The 23,333-nt window shown below is 41.1% G+C and overlaps 1 protein-coding gene across 3 annotated transcripts in view; it reads left to right on the forward strand.

The window, feature by feature from the left end:
• The window catches only part of Pde4b (phosphodiesterase 4B), a 526,974-nt gene that overhangs the window by 70,538 nt on the left and 433,103 nt on the right, over positions 1-23,333 (forward strand). For all 3 annotated transcript variants that reach the window (XM_075946584.1, XM_075946591.1, XM_075946592.1), the window contains exon 2: positions 21,634-21,746. In XM_075946584.1, the coding sequence (XP_075802699.1) occupies positions 21,705-21,746 (42 nt within the window). In that variant the 5' untranslated portion in view covers positions 21,634-21,704. The remainder of the gene's footprint in view (positions 1-21,633; positions 21,747-23,333) is intronic.

The following is a 23,333-nucleotide window of genomic DNA, read 5'->3' on the forward strand; positions in this document are numbered from 1 at the left end:
GCAGGCAGAAAGCAAACACTTTTTCCTAGGACCTCCTTATGTCTATGTTGACACCAGAATGTTCCACCCATGTTTAGGGTGGGTCTCCATACTTTAATTAAGCCTAATCAAAAAAATTCCTCACAGGTGTATTCAGAGACTTGCACCTCTTAGTTGATTTCTGATCCAGTCAAATTGACTATCAGGATGAACTAATCATGAAAGCAAGAACCAGAAGCTGAATTGAGATTCCGTCTCGCTCCAGTCAGAATGTCACCAGGAAAAGAAATGGCAGCAGCAAATGCTGCTGCAGATGTGAGAAAAAAGGATTTATTACTCACTACTGGGAGAATGTAAACTTGTGCAACAACTATGATTATCAGTGCGGAGGTTCCTCACAAAACTAAAAATAGACCTAGCATGTGGCCTACCTATACCACTCCTGGGTATACACCTGAAGGAGTCCATGTCAGTACACTATAGAGACATTTGCATGTCCGTGTTGACTAGTCACGATAGCTAAGAAATGGGGCCGTTCTAGATGTCCATCAACAAACAAACGGATGAAGAAAGTGTGGTACACATGCGCAGCGCGGTTTTGTTCTGCCATATGGAAAGAGTGGAAATGATTCCTCAATGAAAAGGGATGGAACTGAAGATCATGTGAAGCAAACTAAGTCAGACTCAGAAGGAAACTTATCACATTTTGTTTCATATTCAGAGCTAAAGTTTCATTGTTCCTCAGATGAAATGAGAAGGAGGACTATGGGAGGGAAAGAAGCCGGAAGTGTAGGAGACGGGGAAAGAGCAGGTAACAGAACACATGTGGCATGAATTCCGAGGAGGGGACTAGTTGGAAGGGGGTTCGAGATCAGCCAGATGTGGACAGAGAACACGTGAAGGGTGGGAGATGGCTAATAACAAAAGGTAATGATATATATGCATATAAAGTGTAATGAAATCCGCTACTCTGTAGATTAACTTAAAAATTGCTTTAAAAATGAAAACAACCTAAAACGGATAATAAATACAACGATAAAAGCAGTCCTCCCTGATGGGAGTGAGAAGCCTGAAGAAGGCCGTGTATCCCTTGTCTTGGGTGAGTCATACACACATCATTCTGTTACCTTTCACTTTCTACTGAAGTTCCATGGAACCTGGAACCTATGGCTTTTGTTTTTAATCAATTCGTTTGTCATTAAGATTTTGAGCAACCCCTCCAACTAAGTGCTCAAGTGAGAGATACTGTCTAGTATGGGACACAGGTCTTCATGCACTGACATAGTTTAAATTGTTGAATGGAAATAAATGTTTGTTTGGTGGAATTTGCTATCATTTCAAGCGTTAGCCATTTGTCTTTTTGGTGGTCCCACTAATATATAATATCACAGCTATTGAGTTATATAGTATGATTTTATTGAGACTTTGATGAATCATTTTCTATGTGTTCACTAGCCTATAAAATTTACAAGCTTAGTATTTCAAGGTATGCTTTTTCTATTTCAGTCAGAGTCTCAGTTATATAAGAAATACTGACTAAATTCATTCAATACATCCAGAGTTACCTCAGTGTTTTTATGGATGAAAGATGTACACACTTTTCCATTTAAGGAATCCTACATCTGAATTTCCAAGGTCCCTATATAAAAATATGTAAGTTGGGATGGAGGACATAGTGATATTAAAAAGGACGCTATTTCTACTTCTCACTGTTGGAAATGATAATGTCTTTCAGTGGTTCAGCCATTGTAGGAGTCGTTAATAGGACAGAACATGCCTCTGTTACGTGTGATATCTGGGCCTTGGGATCTGACTGTCTCCTGCAGTAATATAGCTTTGCCGTTCTCATTAGCATGAATCCTGTTTTGAATTGCAGTTTATCTATTTGTACCGCAACATTAAGAGTTTCCCTTAATGAAACTCAAGCTTCCAATTTTGCAGTTTTGCCTTTTAAGGTCAAGCAAAACCATAGGTCATAGAATGGTAGAAGTGGAAGAAATGGATATAGCATCCAGTTGCTGTGCTGGCAAGGGAGCTGAGGCTTGCCAGGCTCACATACTTCCTGATGATGGTAGTGACCCAGTCAGGTTGGAACCCATGTTATCTGATCCCAAGCCTTTGAATCAGAGCGTCTCATAACACTATCCAATTCAAACACACATGACATGAACATTTGAAGCTACCATGATCCAGTCACTGTTTAAACAGAACAGGGTCTTGCTTTACTGTTAAAGACCATCAGGAAAGAAAACACACCCTACCACCTGTTTGTGGCCTTTGCTCAGCTTTTGGATCCTGGAGTCCCCACGTCTTGGGCTCCCGGATACTTGACAGTATTTTAAAACAGACAATATCACATGTGAGGAATGAATTCTCTTTGCCTCACCTCCTTGCTCACATATCGCATCCCCCTCGTCCCATCCCCTGCTTCCTTCCTACATGGGTTTATTTTTTAACTTGAGGTTCTCATACTTCACATCCATCTGTTATCTTTTTATCTTCCACCGCTCCCTGCACACCAGTTTTTTTCTTCTTTACAAATAGTCTTCAGCAAAAGCAATGCCAGGAGTCTTGCATTCCCCTTGTTTCGATGTTTGTCTCTAAGTTTGATCTCCCTTTCCTCTGTTTCTATATAGCTAGACTTCATGAGGAAATTACCTACATTTATTCTATTCATTTCATTAGCTCAAATTCCCTCCTCAGCCAGTTCTGTCTTCAGTTTCTATAATTAGACTTTTCGTAAATAAAATATTCACTGTCAACAAGTATACAAATAATATCCAGCACATGAGAGTATATTAATATAGTTCAGACATAAGATGGAGTGTATGTTAGAGTTTATTTTACATTCCCAAAGTATGGAGGGGCGAATTGCTGGTGGCAGTCCTGGAAGGGAAGTATGTGGGAGGCATTATTTGAAGGAAATATTCTTCCATGTGTATATTTTTCCCCACAAGCATATAAATGACTCATAGCTATCTCCCACATAAATTGCACTTATAGATAAAGATGAGGTAGACTTCGTTTTAGCAAAAACTGATATTTCTAAATATATCAAAATGAAAAGTTCTTTGGAAAGTTTTTTAAAAAAGGTCAATATGAGAAACAGAAATTTAGTATTTCCACTAAACAGTTCCAATTCCAAGATGTGTTTCCAAAGAGGTTGATACTGGAGATTGATGGAACTAGTGGAGAGTCCAGAGCATTCCCACACATGTATGAGAAGTGCTTCTCCAAGGACCGTGCCTCAGTAATTCAGTGATGAATGGAGAGTCCAGAGCATTCCCACACATGTATGAGAAGTGCTTCTCCAAGGACCGTGCCTCAGTAATTCAGTGATGAATGGAGAGTCCAGAGCATTCCCACACATGTATGAGAAGTGCTTCTCCAAGGACCGTGCCTCAGTAATTCAGTGATGAATGGGAGCATTGTCCCAACCGCTGTGGGATGCCTGGCACATAGAGAGAAAGAAATTTAACTCAGATAATAACTTATTCCATGTCCAAAAATAAACATAGAGAATACACACATTAACCTAAATAAATATTTATAGAAAAATATATAGGAAAGTAATCTACATTCTCTGTGTTAATGTTTTTCTTGGAATATGAAGAATGCTTTCAATATGAATCTGTTGGAACTCATCAAACTTAAAAATGCTTCTGCTGCAAAAACACTTTTAAGATCATCAGAAGACATGCCTCAGTGCTGGAGGAAATACCTTTAAAGCATATGTTTTTGTAAATGTTTGTTTTCAGAATATATAAATAATTGCTACAAAATAGTAAGGGAAGAAATAACCATGTACTATTATAGACAAAAATTGGGACATATAAATCACACTAAAAGGCACCATGAATGGAAAACCCACATATGAATATATGCTCAGCATTGTTATTTTTAATGAAATGCAAATCAAGATAATAAGGTGCTGCTGCACTCCCATTAGCATGGCTAAAATGGTAACGAAACTCCTGGCAGTAGTAAGTTTGGGGGCGAGGTCAGACCGCCTGATGGGCTCATTTGCAGCTGCTGGGGGTTTAAGAGTTCAGTCACTCAGGAAAAAAAAAACTTCACAAACATACATTCTGCACACGATTCAGAAATCCAGCCCTGGGTAATTCCCATTGAGAAATGAGAGCATATGTCCTTATGAATATCTCATTGTCGTTCATCATTAATTGAAGCTTTGTTCATGATAGCGAAAATTCAAAAACAACCCAAAAGTCTGGATAATGGATAAGTTGTGTGTTATTGTTGTGTATCTGCCCACTGGATGTAGTATCAATCACATAAGTGACTGTAGATTGCTCAGCTACAGAATGGGGTATCTGTCTCACATCCCTCCCCAAGGCTCAGAGACCACCCTAGGAAAGAAGGGAAGATGTGAGAGCCAGAGCTGGGAGGAACTGGAGCCCCCTCCCAAAATTGTCTTCTGGACATGATGGGAGTTCTGTGCTCATGTGCTCACTGCAAAACCTACCCAAGGTCAACCAGGGAACATTCCAGCATGGGTGAGGGATGAGGGTCGCAAACCCCAACCCCATAGCCGAGGAACCAGTGACAGTCAGTGGCTTCTGCAGAAGGGAGAGGGTGAGTTATTTTGTTTTTAAGGGGTGGCCCCTGGTAGATCAACCATGCATAGTTTATTTCATATGGGCCCTCAGCCAGAAAGAGATGGGGAGCACAAATCAGAGTTGTCCAGCAAAACAAAGAGAAAGGACGTGAAGTCGGTGGAGAAGGAAGTGAGGGTTTATCAGGAGGAGTTAAGGGGAGGAGTTGGGTGAATGTTGATCAAAATACGGCGTATGAATTCTCAAAGAACTGATAAAATATTTTAAGCATTAGGACCCCTCAAAAGAAGTAAAATAATTTGGCTTTGTAATATTAAAAAGTCTGAATGAAAACACCTTTCAACAGCTGAACAGGCAAGTTGGGTTATAATCTGGAGCTTTATCATCATTTCCCATGGTGCCTCTTTGGACGCTGGTTTCTAGCCATCCCAGTATCTACAGTCATGAACTCACCTGCTGCCTCATCACACTGGCCTTGCTCTGCGCACTGCGTTTGCTGTTGGCTGCTGCCTTTTGCTCTGCTTTACAGGTGCACATTCTTGCTTCTTTTGCTATTTCACCTTAGATTTTATGATTTTTGTTTTTGGATGTTTTTTTTGTGACAGATACTTACTGTCTACTATTAATGTTCTGTACTATTGCAGTTCTGGGTGCTTGGAAATCAAGACCAAAGCAGCGGTAGACTCAGGGTCATTATTATCTAGAAAAAAATAAAAGAATATATGATACTTTCTGAGATCACAAATTCCCAAAGAGTAAGCAAGAAAGACCTGTGTGACCTTGAAATTTTGTAATTGATATTTGATGACCTGTTGTAATATTTTTATAAAGATTTATTTATTTATTATATATACAGTGTTCTGCCTGCATGTATGCCTGCATCCCAGAAGAGGGCGCCAGATCTAATTATAGGTTGTGAACTGCCATGTGGCAACTAGGAGTTGACCTTAGGACCTCTGGAAGAGCAGCCAGGCTATTTACCTCTGAGCCATCTTCTAGCCCTGCTATGATTTTTTTTTTTAAAAAAAAAACACCTTGAATTCCTATTTTTAAATAATTTCTGCAACACGGCTAGTAGAACAAAAGTAAATTCTTTTGCTTCATTGGCTATCATAATCAAAGCACATTTTTTAAAGTTACAATTGTGATTAGTAGTGTGTGTGCACACGCATGTGTGTGGGTGTGCATGTGTGCATGCATGCACACTAGTGAATATCACAGTACCTATATGCAGGTCAGGGTACAACTTGTAGGAATCAGTTTTCTCCTACCACATGGGTCCAGGATATAAACTCAGATTGTTAGTCTTAGCAGCAAGTATCTTTATCCACTTTTGAGCCATCTTGCTGGCTCAAATAATCTATTTTTAACGACAATCTGAAAAGCACAAGGCTTTTTTTGTGACCCAGGTAATATCCAGCTTTATGGTAAAAGAGCGAAATAGGTATTGTTTCCCACCCATTAATTGTGGAGGAAGAGTATTTGACAGTGCCTTCATGGTCAAATGGTAATTGTATTTTAAAAACATCCTTATAGTCACCTTATGAGTAGGATGTAGTCTGAAGGACTGAAAATTAATGTCATTTCAGACACTATGTTATTTACTCATTTTACGGTTCATGCTTTTGAAATGATTGTAATATTTACCTTGTCAAATTCATATTGACTACCTGTCCAGATCTCTGGAGCCCGCCTTTCTGTACCATGAAGCATTTGCTACATTCTCTTGTAATAAGAAAATTCAGGGATAAATAGTCCCGAATAAGTTACATAAGGCTACGATATTTGAGTGTTGCTTTTAGGAGGGAAGTGGATCTGAAAGAGGACATTGTTTGTGTAGAGAAACGTTACTGAAGTAGTTAATGGAATTGTGATCCGGCAGATGGTTCTTATGGGGACCCATTGCTTGCAAAACGCTGGCAGGCGGCCCCCACTGTGTTGTTTTATCTTCACCATAACCTGTGAGGTAGACAGCAGCATCCTTATCTTTCCAAAAAGGATACACTCCCAGAATGCAGCATGATTAGTACACGACAGAGCTGTCTCAAGCCAGCATCTTCCGAACAGCTTTCCCGCATGTAAGCCCTGGCTCACAAAGAGTGGAATTCATAGAGGAGGCTCGGTAGATGCCTGGGCCCACTTCAGAAAGACCTCTGCTCCCATTTCCTAGAAGCGCATACCATTTGAATATTTTCTCATATTGATCCCATATTATTACAGCAGCAGCAGGAATAAAGAAAACAAATGATTGCTCTTCATTAATAGAAGCAAGGGTTAGAAAGAGCAAATGCCTCATTAAAAACTAATTCAGAGAGGACCTGTTTTGCATATGAGTAAACTCGTCTCTCTGGAAAAGTTCCATTTGCCTTCCATGAACACGGTGCGGAATCGCCTTCTCTATGAAGTCATTCCTGGTGCTCATGGCTGCCTGTGGTACGGTGGCGTCGTGCACATACGTGCTTCTGCAATGGAGCTCCATCAGTTGTTCATTGCCCTCTAGGACCGTGCTCGATTCCACAGCCCTGGGGGAAAGAAATCGCGCCTTTCCAGCGATGCACCCTCAGCGTGGACGTGGCACATAACTCTCCACAGCGTTCAGTAAATGTTTTGGGGAACATTTGAATGGATGATTGAATGCCTGAGTATACAAGTATTTTAACACAAAAGGGTTGTCTTGAAGGTTTTTTTGTTTTTGCTTTTGTCTTTTTTTTTATTAGGTGCTGCCGGATGTGAATAGCCTTTTTTTTTTAAAATTTATTTATTTATTTATTTATTTATTTATTTATTTATTTAAGATTTCTGCCTCCTCCCCGCCACCGCCTCCCAAGGAACTCAGGACCGCGAGGGGTGCACCCACACACTGAGACAATGGGGATGTTCTATCGGGAACTCACCAAGGTCAGCTGGCCTGGGTCTGAAAAAGCATGGGATAAAATCGGACTTGCTGAACATAGCGGACAATGAGGACTACTGAGAACTCAAGAACAATGGCAATGAGTTTTTGATCCTACTGCACGTACTGGCTTTGTGGGAGCCTAGGCAGTTTGGATGCTCACCTTACTAGACCTGGGTGAATAGCCTTTTAAAATTCAACATAAACCTGGGTGGTGGTGGTGCACGTGCCTTTAATCCCAGCACTCAGAAGGCAGAGGCAGGTGGATCTCTGTGAGGTCTAGGCCAACCTGGTCTTTAAGAGCTAGTTCCAGGACTACCAGAGCTGTTACACAGAGAAACTCGGTCTTGAAAAAGAAAAAAAAAATCAAAATAAAAGAAACATTTAACTAAACTGGCAGTTATTTATATCATGTCTATAGACCAAACCCCAGACTGATAGGATTTAGTTGTCGTATGTCAATAATTAGGTGAATGATAAGTCAACAGGCAAAGAACTCTATGCTTCATCTGTGCAGCCAAGAAGTCTCCTATAGCAGAAGTTACATACGCTTAAGGAAATGAAGTTTGAACATTACTGCTTCAATGCATTTTATGGTTTTCAGCTTTGCCATAGAAGTGGCAGAACCTCTCCCAGTTAGATAGTAAACAGAATTCCAGAATGTGGGCAGATTAAAACTGAGATGCTCTGTCTGACTGTTGATCCTCTTGTCCTGTTACACACACTGTCTAGCTGGCTTCATTCCCTATATATATATACATACACATATAATATATATACATATATAGCATATAAGGTCAATTATACATATGTATATATTGTTATTAACTACATATGCATACTATATATACATATATAGTCAAACTCATTTTAAGTCCATTCTTAAAACAAAGCCCAATTTGCATCTTAAAAATTAAATATGGTATTTTTAATGTAAAACTACATGCAGCAAATGTGTCTTCCTGTATTCCTTGATGCTCTGCTCAGTGTTGTATATAATTCTCTTACGATTTCACAGGTTTCTGCCATCTTCTAAGATTGTTTCTTTGGTTCATATGACCATCTAGATCTACATCCCCCAATTCTCTACCAGGGATAGGACAGAATGCTTGGACCTAAGTCAGAAGTGGTCTTTAAGCTAGGCAGGCATCAATGCCAGAGTGAATGTCTAATTAGTTAAGCTAAACTAGAAAATATCATGTTATGCATTCACTTGAGGTCTCGGGAAATTCGTTTCTTACTTTTGTCATTTTTCTCATGGGAAGTGTGTATTTTTATTTCTGAGAAAGGGAGAGAGAAATTTTTTGTGCTTGCTTAATTAAAGTAATTGTAAATGTTATAATTTCTCATTTCAGTCTGATTCCTTTAAATGGACATTGTGTGTGTGTGTGTGTGTGTGTGTGGAAATGTGCACGTGTGTGTGGGTTTAGGTGTGGAGGGACACATGTGCGTGTAGAAGCCTGTATTGGTCAGAGGACAACTTTGGGAAACAATTCTGAGGAAATGTCCACCCTTTTGTTTTTGAGAGTCTGTCAGTGGCCTGGAACTTGCTGAGTAGGCTAGGCTGGCTGGCCAGGGAGTCCTAGGGGTCCCCTTGTCTCTATCTCTCTCAGGTGCTGAGATTACTAGTTTAGATTACCATACATACACAGGTCTAGACCGCACACTCAAGTTCTCAAGCATTAATCACTTTACCAACTTAGCCACCTCCACAGCCCTAGAAGAAAGATTAATTTATGAAAATTGGATAGGGGCTTTGCATATGGATAAACTTTGGCCATTGTCTATCTTTTTCATAATGCTTCATTAAGATGTAAACAACAAGGCATTGTGGACAATTCTGAAAAGTATAGAGACATTGTATATGTGAAATCATGATTTCTGCATAGCCTAAGAACATCTTTAGATATTGAAACAAAAACCCAGTTCAAAAGGAAAACATATGTGTGAATTGTCATTAACATAAGAGAAGGCAGAGGCGGCTTATTATTTTACCTCAGTTCTGCTTTAATCTATGGTTTTCTATACATAAACTACATTTTCCTCATAACTCAGAATTCTATGAGACTGTGAAAGAGGAGCTGTTCCTAGGTCCATATGCTCTACTCCCTCCCTCCTTCCTGCTTCTTCCCCCTTCCTCGCCCCCTCTCTCCCTCTCTCATTTTAAAACATCTGCCTTGCTTCTTGCTCTCAAATCCCACTTGTCTTCCCGCTTGTCATCCAGGTCCTCCTTGACCCAGCTTCCTTCTCTCCTCCTTTTCCAGGAAGTCACAGCTGGTTCTGTTGACCCAGGCGGTGCCTGGTGTGAACCCTGCCAACCTCAGTGAGCTTGAGTGAGTCATTTGCTGATCAGCGCTCTTGGCTTTGAAATTAGAGCTACAGACAGTGAGAGTTACTAGGTGAGGCGACTCTGTTAGGGGTGAAAGACAGTGCCTGGTACAACTCACACCCCATCACGAAGGCAAGGGCGTTGAGCATTTGTGAACCGTTGTTCATCAGACACCTATTTTACGTTTCTGCCTTCTGCTGTTGACTGACAAAGCCTTCTGCACACTTTTAGAAAGAAGCACAAAGCGCATACTTATCCAGTCAAGTATCTTCTGCTTGGCAGGGTCTCAGTTTTAACAATACTTGTTAGGTGCATCATAAGATAAGTATACAGTTGGGACATCGACTGTGAGAGAGGGAAAGTGCTGAAATCACATGACAGGAAAAGGAGTTTGTAAAGACTTTACTGAAGAAATAACATCAAAGCCAAAGCCTAACAAACCAGTTAGGCAGACAAAATCCGGGCAGCACTGTGGTGTCATAGGAGTACCCAGAGCAGAAAGGCATGCTGGGTAAACTTCAAATCTTTCCCTCCTAAGATCAGTGAATTAAAAAGATAAGGTGGGGAAGCAAGGGGGAGCCAGATCAGGAAGCTGAAGCCCCAGAAGCAAGATGCGAGCAGATCTCTAGGGGGGTGGATTGTTGGCAGCTTTACCAAAGATTTCCATTGTTCTTAAAATTACAGGGAATCATAAAGAATGCACACCAGGGATGGAATAAAATGGGTAACTCCAAAACAGATGCGAGAGGAGAAGGGATTTTTTCCCCCTCTGTTCTTTAGTCAAGTACTAACTAGCGTTATGGCCTCTTGGATGAAGCTGACCTTCCCAGTGTTTTCCCATGGAAGTGGGTCTTCTTACTTCAGATGTTCATCTAATGAGTCCATTGTCTCTCCCTGACACAGCTTCTCACGTGCACTGTGGTCCTGACACATGCCCAGGACAGAGTACTGAGCAATGGATAATCATCTGTCCTTTGCTTCTGAAGCTAGACCGTGGGCTTCCTAAGGTCAAATGCTATGTCATATTCATCTTTGCATTACAGAATCTGGTGAGTCTCTGCCTCTTGTGGGAATCTCACTTGTGTTTTGTGTTGTGAGGAACTGATTGGAAAAGAAGGGCTCAGTGCTCTTGCTGGATGAAAATGCGGGCCTCACATCATCATGAATACCATATGACCATTTGTATTTTTGTTGAAAGTTGGTGAAATTTATTGGTATTCAAAAATAGTTGTAATAGATTTATAATCATTACTAAATAGTTCCAAGACTTGTAGTAGATTTAAATTGTAGCACAGGCAGGGAGATGTTTAGTAGAATGAATTTTTTTATATATTTTTTATGGCTATGTTTGGCTTTTCCTCTGTTTGTATACCTTTTTAGGAAGCAGTAGAAATTTTGTAATTCTTCTTTCACCAAATTTTCACTTTGGCCCTGTGAGAACTAAAAGGTAGAAACCCTTAGATACTATGAAGTCTCATAACACCATTGTTCTTGTTCTGTAGATAGCTGTTTGGATCTGGAATGGTTCCTGAAGACCCCACCCTAAAGGCTTCATTCCTATTATTAAGAAATGGTAGAACCTTTAAAAGACAGGTCCCAGTCAGAGGTTGGCATGTGAAAGAGGCTGTGCCCTTGGGAGGGATGCTGGAACTCTGGCTCCCCACACTTGCCTTTTGTCCGTTGGGAAGTAAACATACAGCTCCTACCATGGTCCGAGCAGGATCTCGTGACTGCGCACTAAAAATATCAGCTTGTGAGGCGAGATAAATTCGTCCTTCTTCCAAGTTGTTTGTCCCATGCATTTCGTCACAGCGACTGAAGTTAAACAGAAAATTGACACCAAGAAGTAAGCTCACTGCCGCTGTTGCCTCTGCCAACGCTTTTGGAGTGGGTTTACAGGAAGAAGTTAGAAAACATTGGAGAATAGAATAGAATAGAATAGAATAGAATAGAATAGAATAGAATAGAATAGAATAGAATAGAATAGAATAGACGAGAGAAAGCTTGGAGTATTAGAAGTGGCATTTCATGGGCAGTTCTAGCAAGAACTTAGAAAGTTGTGAAGCCCTTGGACAGTGAAGGTGGTGCCGATCTCCCTTCTTTGAAAAGGAAGCGAAGACCAAGAAGACACTGAGGATTGGCCTAGAGACCACTCTATGTAAACTTCAGCCAAGACTTGACTACATTTTGCACATGCTTGGGAAGTTTGTTCGACACTAAACTTAAAAGCGATGGACCAGTTGATGGAGAGAATTTTTTTAGGCAGCACGGTGATGCTGGCGGTATGGATATTGCTGGCGGCTGCAATCCAGAGTCACAGTGAGAATCAGACACCAAAAGGCAAGCAGATGGGTTTGAAAAGCTTGCAGTTTTAAATAATAATAAATAAAAACTTTACAGTATGAATATAATTCCTTTGGCTAAGGAAGTATGATTAGTGGCCTTAGAAAGAAATGCCCTGCAATTTGCTGGCACAGTTTGAGAGGTACCTTGATGGTGCCACAGGAATTTACAGGGTTTCACCCAGTAGAAGTTCAGAACTTGTAAGGTAGAAACTCACTGCAAAGGCTTTGGCGTGAAAAGCTAGCTCTGTGTGCCTTGTTTCCACAGATAAATAGGGAATTTTTTTTCCTAGGCTTTGCTTTCCCGTTTTTAGCTTTAGTGACACCCAGAGGCCTCTGTAGCTGCGGCACGAAGCACAAGCCAAGCAACTGCGAACCATAACCTTCTCTCCACGAAGACGGCGTGGAGATTCTTGGGCACTCAGAATGCAAGCGTTCATGGGTAATGGAGGTTTGAAAGGCAGGCTTAGGAGGCTAGGCATAATGTGACAGGGCGGAAGTCCCTACAAACAGGGCAGAAGTCCCTACAAACAGGGCGGAAGCCCCTACAAACAGTCCAGGACGAAGTGATGTGCAAAGCTCTGAGTTTCAGGCAGATGCTGCCTCAGCACTTTGAGAGAGAGAGAGAGAGGTCAACCAAATGGAACAGCTGAGAGAAACTGCAGGTAATGAGCAGGGGTAGTCCCAGAGTGTGTGTGGGCTTCACCAACTAGGCCATAGGGTACTCACAGCATGCTACCGTTTGCCCTGGAGCGCAGACACCGAGATAGATAGAAAATGTCCTGTGCAAAGGGTTGGGCCTGCTTTTCCCTACTTTCCTGTTCTCCCCCATTGGAATGGAAATTTTTTCTTTGCCACTGTTTGTTGGAATTATGTAAATTATTTTTATAGGGGCTTCTAGCTGAGTCTCCTTGAGTCTCAGAGGAGAGATTGCATGTGGGCATGTGAGTGATTCCAGAACAGTTAAAACTTATGGGCTATAGGCGAAGCTTGGGCAATACACATTTCAAAGTGCGATAGAGACGGACCTTTGAGGGAAAATGACGGAATGCTATAGTTTGGATCTGAACTGTTACCCAAAGGCTCGGGTGTTAAAAACTTGGTCTCCAGCCTGTGATACTACCGGGAGATGATGGAATCATTAAGAGATAGGACCAGTTAGAGGATGTTGTGCCACTGAAGGTATGCCAATGGTTGGAAGACTGAGATCCCAGCCCCTTCATCTCTCTTTTTTTCTTTCCTGACCACTGTGACATTAACATAGATCTTCTACCAAGTGCCTGCCATGCTGTCTTAAAGTACTACCACAGTTTCACAGTGGCATGACCATGTGACAATGGGATTCGAACCTCTAAAATTGTAAGCCATCCTCACTCCTCTCTGTCAGCTGTTTACCCCAGGCCTCCTGTCCCAAAAGAAAACCAACTAAATGATAGAGTTAGGGTTTCTTTGTTTTGTAACCTGCATAGCTAAAAAACAATTTGTGTTGTGATATTATTTTAATATATAAAAAATTAACAATTGGTATCAGCTTTTTTACAGAATAAATAAGAAAAATCAATCCCTTTAAACTTTTCTACTTAGCATTTCCTGCAGAGAAAATTCTCTAAGAAATCCATTAAGTAAAATTGATGCAAGGAGACACGTGGGGTCGATGAGCCACGTTCTCTATGTCCTTTTATTCCGGGAAGTTAACATTTATCCAAATACATTGTATACTAAAAATTCTTTTTTATGTCAACATGGGCATTGATTTTTAAGCCTGTACCCTACTAGTCATTTACAAAGGAAACATTTTAAGGCAGAATTTGCTCTTAAGTGTTTGCTCATGAGATGGGCTTGCTCGGAGCAGCAGTTAGTGTCGTTTCTGTGCTTCTGGATCCCATTCAAACAAGCCATTATCTGTGCTGCTAATTACTTCCTAAGGCAAAGTGAGCAATTCTGCTTCTTATCATAAGACTTATCAGTGGTTAATCAAAAAAAAAAATCCTTGATGGTTTTTCCTAACTGAGCAAGAAGACTGTATTACAACAACAAAAAAAAATGCGTTTTTTCTAAATAGAGAGTATACATTGTAAGCTGTTGTAACCTTGAACTTTTGGTTGTTGCTGTTTGGAGATTGGGTCTTGTTGTATAGTCCTGGCTGGTCCCGAACTTACTAGTAGCTCGGTTGCTTGGAATTTTCAGTAAAATTCTTGACTCATCCTTGAAAGTGTTGACATTATAGTAGTAGTACACCAAGACCGTGTAGGATTTATGCTCCATGGAAATTTTTCTCAAATTTGATTATTCCCCATTACAATGGCGTCATCTCCCTTTGACCATTTGTAGGACATTCTCCATTCATTTGCCTTTGCTATCATCGACTGGAAAGCAGCAGCAATCAGTCACAACAATTCCAGAATGTGGATGCAGACTCAATGGAGGATTTTAATGCACACTTATCCAGCTCTCTTACTTGAGGGCTTGCTTTATAGGCTCTACTTATTTTCACTAGTTACTGGAGTTCTATCAGGTTCATGAAGTTTGCAATTATTATACTCTAAATCTTTTGTCTGGCAGCTGAGGCCAACGACCTCAAATTTAGTGAATGGGTATTCCTAGATGGACTTAGAGCTGGGAGTGAAGATGGGTATTCATGGGTTTTCGTGCCCAGCATTCCTTCCTGCATTCATACTATGCTAGCTGCCAGCCCGAACTAAAAACTTAACTCAATTTTTGACCAAGACTTCATGCCAATTATTTTATGATGCTAATACTTACTGACTTAGTATTGACATCAATAATTCACAAATAAGTAAAATTCTGACACACAGCAGTCGATTTTCGGTTTTCTGAGTTAAGAAACAACATCGTGCCCTTGCTTTCTTAACTATCTCCTCTACGGATGCTTCCCTATTTGAAATGCCGCGGAGCAGGACATCAAGCTAGAAAGAGCCCCAGCATGAAGACATTTCACATTGGCTAAGATGTGGTCTGGAACATATTTCTGGTCTAGTGGGAGCCAATACCAGTCATAACTCTGGCAACCCCTTAATCCTCTTCTAAACAGATTCAGGGTGGAGACCGTACAGAGTGTGAGAAGCATGAGAGAAGTGAGTTACTGGGCTTTTGGAAATGAGCATCCACCTCCAGAAAGAGGATGGAGGTGTCTCCAGTAAAGTGAAGGGCATTTCTAGTCCAGCTAGGGAAACGGAAGAACTTAAATCAGTAGACCGATTTGAAGTTTCAGTTAATGAAAATACAAAGGAGCCGCTAGGCAGTGTGAACTTTTACTGGGTGTAAGAAGCAGCTACCACTTCTAGGACTGAGGGAAGAAGACAGAAGGGTGGTGTGAGAAGAGTCTAGGAGGGCAGGTGAAGGGTACCAGTGCAGGAACAGGGCACATCAAAACCTGGCTCCAAAATGGTCACCAGATTCTGAGGAGAGGCGTCATAGGACCGAGTCTACATCTGCCTGTGGACCATGCTCATGAGAGAAGAAGTGCGTCCCTTCTCCCCTGGTCTCTTCTAGTTTACCTGCCAGTTAGCCATATTCTGATGCCTAAGGCAGCCAGCTGTGAGGAGAAGCTCTGGCACGTGGTCTGTGGTGTCTCAGGATCGCACAGTAGAGCCTACCAGGTAGTACCTGAAGCTGAAAGATACTAACTAAAGCCCAATGCATCTTATTTCTCCATTAACCACTTAACGCAGAAGACTTCTGACTGCTGCCTTGGTGTATTCTTGAGCAAAGAAAAGAGAGGGAAGAATAGAGAATAAATACAAGATAGAGAGGGGGATAGGGAATAACTGTGAAGAAGCTGACATTTTCAGCTCCCACCCTGGGTTGAGCTGACTCTGGTTCTTGCACCACACCAACATGCCATACTCTCTCCAGAGTAGACGTTGAAACAAAGGAAATGTGCCAGGAAGGGTTTAAAATGAGCCAGTAGGGTGGGGAACCAAGAAGATGGGACATCACTTTGTCCTTGTGCAGAAGCTCCTCCTCGCTCCCAGAGGAGAACCAGCATTTGTGCACCCACCTTGGAGAAGGCATGAACGCACAGGTGACTTTGTCAGGGAAGCCATGGCGCTTAAAGGACGATTGCAGTCAGGGGTCTGGCTAAAGGTTTAAAGGGGACTTTTGCTCTCGCCATTCATTCTGCTCTGTCCCAGTGTAGATGGATGGAGTGCAGAGGGAAGTGGAAGGGTGGAGGATTCCCATTTCTCATTGTAAGTTGTACACAGCCGCTGAATTAAGACCAGTTCATTTCTATCAGAGCTCTGCCAAGATCAGAAGTTTGCATAGACCAACAACACAATGAGGCAAAATTTTATTGTGCATCATCTCCAGAATGAAAGATAACGTTTAAACCGAGAAAAGTAGCATTCCTCTGAACCCTACATAGCGCCCTTATCTCCATTTCTGTAGGGCTTGACCTAGCATATGACCATGGTGTGGGCTTTTAAAATGACTGTCACTATCCATCAAAAGCCCAGTCGTTCCTCATGCTCATAGTAATAACTAATGTGCCAAGGTCAAATTCCCATGCTGCCAGATAGCCAGCTTCTCTTCCTTAGCTGTCTGTGAGCCTTTGAACCCTTGTGGAGAAAATGCACAGGGTGAGAGGCCAGTTACACAAATAATGCCTCATCCGGTGAAGCTCGCAGGATGCTAGGAAGGAGATATACAAGTTTGAAATGACTTTTTAAATGGTGAAATACACAGAAAAGTTAGTTTTAAATGTGTCACAAATAGAGAATTTTTAGAGTCGTCATCATCGTCATGATGGAAACTCTTAGAAATACTGCATATATATATATATATATATATATTATATATATAATTTTTTCTTGTTGTTTGAGACAAGAGTTCATGATGTAGCCCAGGCTGGCCTGCCTTGAACTTGGTATATAGCTGAGACTGGCCTTGACTGCTTGATCCTCTTGTCTCCACTTTCCAAGTGCTGGCTGGGATTGCAGGCATGTGCCACCACACTTGCCAACATTCCTTTTTAATTTTGGTTTAAGTATTTTTGCTTTTTATGAAGCACATAGTGGTCTGTTTATTGAGACATAAATGTCATAATGGGAGAATAATCTCAAATGAAGATAATCCAGCCCATGATCCATAATATTTACCTTAAATCTAAGGTGTGTAAAAATGTCAGTATCATTCTAAATCATCCCCTCTTGGTTTTACACAATTAAACATGTTGAAGTATTCAATGTTGATCACGTTAACTTTAATTTACAACATTGGCCAAAATAAAAACAAAGCGCCACTTCCTGGGCCCCACTTTGAAATGCTGTCAGCAGCATCCAGCTGGCTTATCGCGAGAGGTGAGTGGGCTGGAGTTTGCTTATTTAAACATTGTTATTAGTAGTTACCAAGTGCAGGAAATAATGGATTTCCCTGTGACATGAAGATGGGGATCATACTTGTCATCTTGCTGTTGGGTGTTGGTGTCAGTTGCCTCCCAGTTAGGCTGACAGAGTTTGAAAATGCGTCCATGTAAATATACTTCGATCATGTGACTCCCATCACCTTCTCTCATCTCCTGTCTTCCCCCCACATCTTCTTCCTCTTCCCATAATTTCATCTTTTCACTTGTATGTCTTATTCTTTTTCTGGATTCTACACTTGAGGGGAAAAACATACTTAGAACTAGAATTTTGGTCCTAATCTGTGGAATGTATGACTTGGGGCAAGTTCTGTTACTGAGACCTGATTTCTTCACTTGTGATATATGTGCTTTCTTCATTTGAGTGCAGCTCTGAGGTTGTTGGAGCCATGTATGTGAGTGGTGAAGCTGGGGAAAGCAGAACCTTCAGACCGTGTCAACCTAGTTGAAATGCAGTAGACACTGACTGTTGAAATAGGAGCGGTGGGGCTGTGTCCCCGGCACCCGGCCGCCCACATGGCTAGCTCTAGCTTATGCCCCGAAATAATTACATGGAAACTGTATTCTTTTAAACACTGCTTGGCCCATTTCTATCTAGCCTCTTCTAGGCTTACCAGGAATGATCTTAACCTGCGTCTGCCTGGAGTGGGAGAATCATGGCGACTCCCTGACTCAGCTTCTTTCTCCCAGCATTCTGTTCTGTTTACTCCTCCCACCTATGTTTTAACCTATGAGGGCCAAGCAGTTTCTTTATTGCTTAACCAATGAAATCAACAGATTGATATATGACACTCCCACATCAACTGACACTCAGTGGTGTTATATTTCCATCCTCGTGTTTCTCAAAATTCCAGAAGGGGATCAAAACTGTGAGTGAGGAAGTGGAGCCATTGCTGCTTCCTGAAAGTAACACAAGACAGTAGAGCACTGAGCTATCATAAGAAGACTAAAATCTCTGCAGAGACAGATTTTGCTCATTTAGTCCCTGAACAATATCTGTTCAGAGCCTGCTTATAGACACGAAGTGACAACTTATGCAAGGCACTATACTAGACGCAAGAGAACAGTGGAGGATTCTTAAAAAGTTCCCGGGACATGCAAGTTTTGAGAGCAAATCTCTATCAGTCAGGATCCTAGAAGGAAATAGACTATAGTCCCAAAGGGAGTACAAGAGAGATAATTGAGATACCACTTACAAAAGATACCACTTACCTTGAATCTAGCAGCAGTAGGTAGCTGCTTCCTGTTAAACCCTTAGAGGGGAGTCTGTGGGAGCCAAGTTCTAGAGCAGAGTGTGGTGGCCGTCACTGTACCGTGGCCAACATAAGGACCCCTCTTTCTTCCTGCCTGCTGGTCTCTGTCTCTATAACTACTTTCCTTAGGCTGAAGGCATCCAGAGTCAGTAGTCCAAAGGGACCACAGACACCATCCCTGCAGAGCAGCCTTGCAGGAATAAGAGTGGTCAGGACAGTCAGTTGACGAACATGCACAAAAGCAGATATCTCTCCTATGGGTCTTAAAAAAAAATAACAGATGTTGACTTTTTGTAATTTGGTAAGCTGCCATGCAATTTGCAATCTTGCTTTTTCCGTACTAGGATGAGTACATTGTTAAAGGTATATTAATATGTATTCCAAATTCTAACTCCAAATTCAAATAATTCAAATACATAAAATTTATTTCTACAGTGACAGCCTGGCAAAAGTATTCTTGCTCCTCAAAAAGATATAATAATATTTCCTGAAGCATGTTATCTTTCTATCTATAAGTTTTCTTATATTTCCATCTATACATGCTACAATCTTCACATGTTAAATTCTGATTTATCATCTATATAATATATTTCGTCTATATAAATGATATTAGGTAATATCATTAATCAGTTATTCTTTTTATCAGTCACCTGTCGTCTGTTGATCATCTATCTGTCTTTTATTTACCTTATCTATCATGCCTCTATTATCTATGTGTCTATCTATTATGTGTCTACCTATCTGTCAACCTATCTATCTATTATCTCATCTATCTATGACTCTATTTATCTTTCATATATCATGGTTCTGGGTGTTCCTTTATATTTTGACCACTATGTTATTCTGCACTATCTTCATTAAACAAATTCTTCTCACCATGTAGCATCAAGATTCCAGCTGTAACCCTTATCTCGCTCCTACTGTTAGCGTTTATATAGCCCTTTAATACTCTGCTGTGTTAACGTTTTCATAGACTTTGACTGATTGAGTCTAAACAAGTCCTCTACCCTGCATTTAGGCCTAAATGTAATTGATGTTTTAACTTAGGAGTATGAGCTTTTTGTTTGTTTCTAGAAAGCCCTGTAGGACTATCAGGTAGATGAAAACTCCACGATGCAAGATCTTTACTTGCTTAATTTTGTTCAGCTTTAAGCTGCCTTACAATCAAACCATAAGCATCTGCTTGCTGCTGTTTGGTCTGCATGAGAGGAGCATAGTATTTATTTATTTGTTTATATTTATTTATATTTATTCATTCATTCATTCATTCATTCATTCATTCATTCATTGCTGAAGACAGAATTCTTTTTCGCACCATATTGAATTAAACACCTAAGTGTCCCTAAGGTGTCTCTTGCACACCTACAAAGGCAAAGCTTGCATGCCTAAGTGTCTGTGTCTCTTGCTCACCTACAAAGGCAAAGCTTCTCTCTTGCCCCACTTTCTATCTGCAGCATAAATTTCACTGCCAATTCCCGCATAATATAGTCAAATTATGTGTTAGGAATTCAACCCCGGTTTCCTGGGTGACTGTTGAATTCCACTACTTAGTATTCCTCCGCACGGAGCTGCGGTCCTATCATGCTTTTAATCTATGTGCGTCTTCGCGGTTGAGAAGCCCAATTTTCACATCAAGCATATATTAAAAGATGAAATCTATAGAGTGAACAATAGACAGGAGTTCTTGAGCTCAGCAATAATACAAAGCATTTTGAAGCCACGATCTCATGATGGACACTTCCTGGGCTCTTTTTTTTTTTTTTTTACACATTTGCTTCGGGTTAAGTTCTGCATACTCAGATTTCCTTGCATTCTCGTATGGTCTGTTGTGGGACTGAACTTTATATTCTTGCTATGTCCAGTAGTCTTCATAAGCCCTGGCTGGTTTTCCGCTAGAGCTTGGAGCATGAGGTAGCCCCTTAAATGTTGGTGATATTGAAGTTCTATGTTACTTCCAGTGACCTGCCTAGATTAATGCCATGGAACAAACCTTGTCTACCACAGATGGCCTGGTGTGACATAGCCAGGAAGTCCCACTCTTTCCAAGTATTGTTTACTGAAGTTAACTATGACAATTATTTCTTATGTGATTTCCATGTGAGGAGCTGAGACTGGTGGTGAAAACTGATATTAAGTTTTCATCTCTTAAGTGTACATTTCCTCCTGTGCCTTCGTTTGTATTAGATTGCTTGTTTTTGGAAAGTACCAAGGAGTCATATTCTTTAGATTTTGAATGTTGCATGGTTTTGCTATTTTACTCAGGCCAAATCATTTTTCTGACTTTTTTTTTCTCTCATTAGGCAAAAAGGCATGAGGCGATCCCTCTCTTCATCTCTCTCGCTCTTTCTGTCTGTGTCTCTCTCTCGAACACCACCAAGCTTCCTTTCCAGTCCCAAAACATGATAATAATGTTTTATGCCTTATAAGAATAACATGAAATATTTTGTGGGAAAGTAGTTTTTGAGTTATAAAGTCTTATACAGATATATGTTATTGTAATTAATATTTTGAGACAAGGCTTTACCTTGTAAGGCTGCTCTAGAACATCCTGCCCCAGCCATTGGGTTCTAGAATTACAGGCATGCACACCATATCTGGTTGTGTAATGTTTTCATATTCCTCATGAGCATTGGTTACCTGGAGTGTAACTGTTACCTCCTATTCTTATTCTCTTCTTATGAATATCTTTGTGCCAGTTTCTTGGCTTCTTGTGTGTTTTCAGTCTCTCTTGGCAGAACATAAAGTTTAATTGTCTTTTAAATTGTGGTACTTGCTTGTATATGTTTAGTGTATGCATCCCATGTTGGTTGAAGGAATGTAGCAACACGCTTTTATTTAACTGTGGATACAGAATTTTCTGTTGTGTTTTTAACCCCCTAGGTTGAATCAGCAGTCAGCAAAGCTGCACTGAGCAGCAGAAGTCCCCGCAGGAGCCGTTTCCCACCGCTAGGATGAAGAAGAGCAGGAGCGTGATGGCGGTTACGGCAGATGACGTAAGTAGCGACAGCAACAGTGGCCCCATTCCTGCTCCTGGCTCAGTAAATGAGCTACTCCACAATTCCACGCAAAGGCAGAGGAGGGTGTGTCGTACTGCCGCTCTGTGACTGCATGTTTGGATGATCCGAACCCAGCACTCTGTGAAATGAACAGCAGGAATAATTCTCTTCTTGCCCCAAGTCTATGAGCTGATTCATCTTTGCACACTGTCCCATCATCCACCATGAGCTTCTCATACTTTAGTCGCGTGTAGCAAACTCCTGAAGGTCACTTCCCATGGCAGGGTCTTTAGCACTAAGAAGGGTATGTTTTATACACACCCACTACACCTTGTGTTCACTAGTGTTCCTCAGACCAGCAGCACGAGCCTCACATCAGTGACTATCAGGAATGCAGAGTTTCAGGTCCCACCTGCTAGGCATATTGTTTAAAAACAATCCCAGAAAGTCCATCATGGTTGAGAAGCCTGACTCTACGTTGTTCGAAGTCTATAAACACAGTCTCCACAGCTTTGGCTCTGGTCAACTGATACTATTTGCCTCTGCTTTCACTCCTTCACTGGTCTTTCATTGCACAATCCTTACCCAGTTACTCTTTAAAATTGATATCAAATTATATATCACCAATCAGATGTGCAAAGGGAAAGTACAGAGGAAAGGAGAAAAATAAGTGACATCCTTTACTTCCTGTAAAAAGCCAGAGGAACAGGGAGTTTGCCGTGGTACTGTGACTCAGTTTACCATTGAGTTCCTATTTCATGGATGGAAGGAACGCCCATACAAGGTTTTATTTCTAACTGGTGTAAACATCACATCTCCAGGGATTGCCCAGTCTTTCAGATGTCTCTCCATTCTTACTCTTCTTTTAACCACTAGGAATGTGACAGGACAGGGAACCTGGTTCAGCTCTGTTATACCAGAAAGGGACGACAGTGTAGTGTGGTCTGGTCCTGTGCTGACCTTTTCACAAGCCCCTTCTGTGGGGGACTGCGCCTCATCTTCTTGGGGCTTTGGCTCCCAGTCACATACAAATTCACCGTTTCCATCCCATTTCTTACACTGGTGATGGATGGTTGTGTTTAGATGGCCGTGCTCTGCTTAGAATGTCTACCGGGAAACTTCTGGAATGGAAAAAAAGAAGAAGTTTGACGTTGGCCATTAATACAATTTATGTACTGTTCTGGCTTACTTTAGCATTTTGATCTGTTTTAAAGGTTAAAATGGAGCAGTGCTCATTACTGATAGACAAACCATTTGTAACAGTTACTTTCCATGTTTCAGTTGCAGAATGCCCAAAGCAACTTTAGGATGGAAAGATTTATTTCTACTCATGATCATGGTGGGCAAGAAAGGCATGGTGGTGAGAGTCTGAAGCAGCTGGTCACACAGTATCCATAATCAGGAAATGGAGATGGAAGCTGGTGATTAGTTAGCTCCTCCCCGTCTCGCTTTTTCGAAGTCCAGGACTGCAACCCACAGAGTGATTCTTCCTACTTTTAGCGTGGGTCTTCCTCCCTCACAGACATACCCAGAGGCTTGTTTGCTGTTATTCTTGACACCATCAAGTTGATAATTATTAACCAT

This window comes from Microtus pennsylvanicus, chromosome 13 (assembly GCF_037038515.1).
Source record: "Microtus pennsylvanicus isolate mMicPen1 chromosome 13, mMicPen1.hap1, whole genome shotgun sequence".
Taxonomy (NCBI): domain Eukaryota; kingdom Metazoa; phylum Chordata; class Mammalia; order Rodentia; family Cricetidae; genus Microtus; species Microtus pennsylvanicus.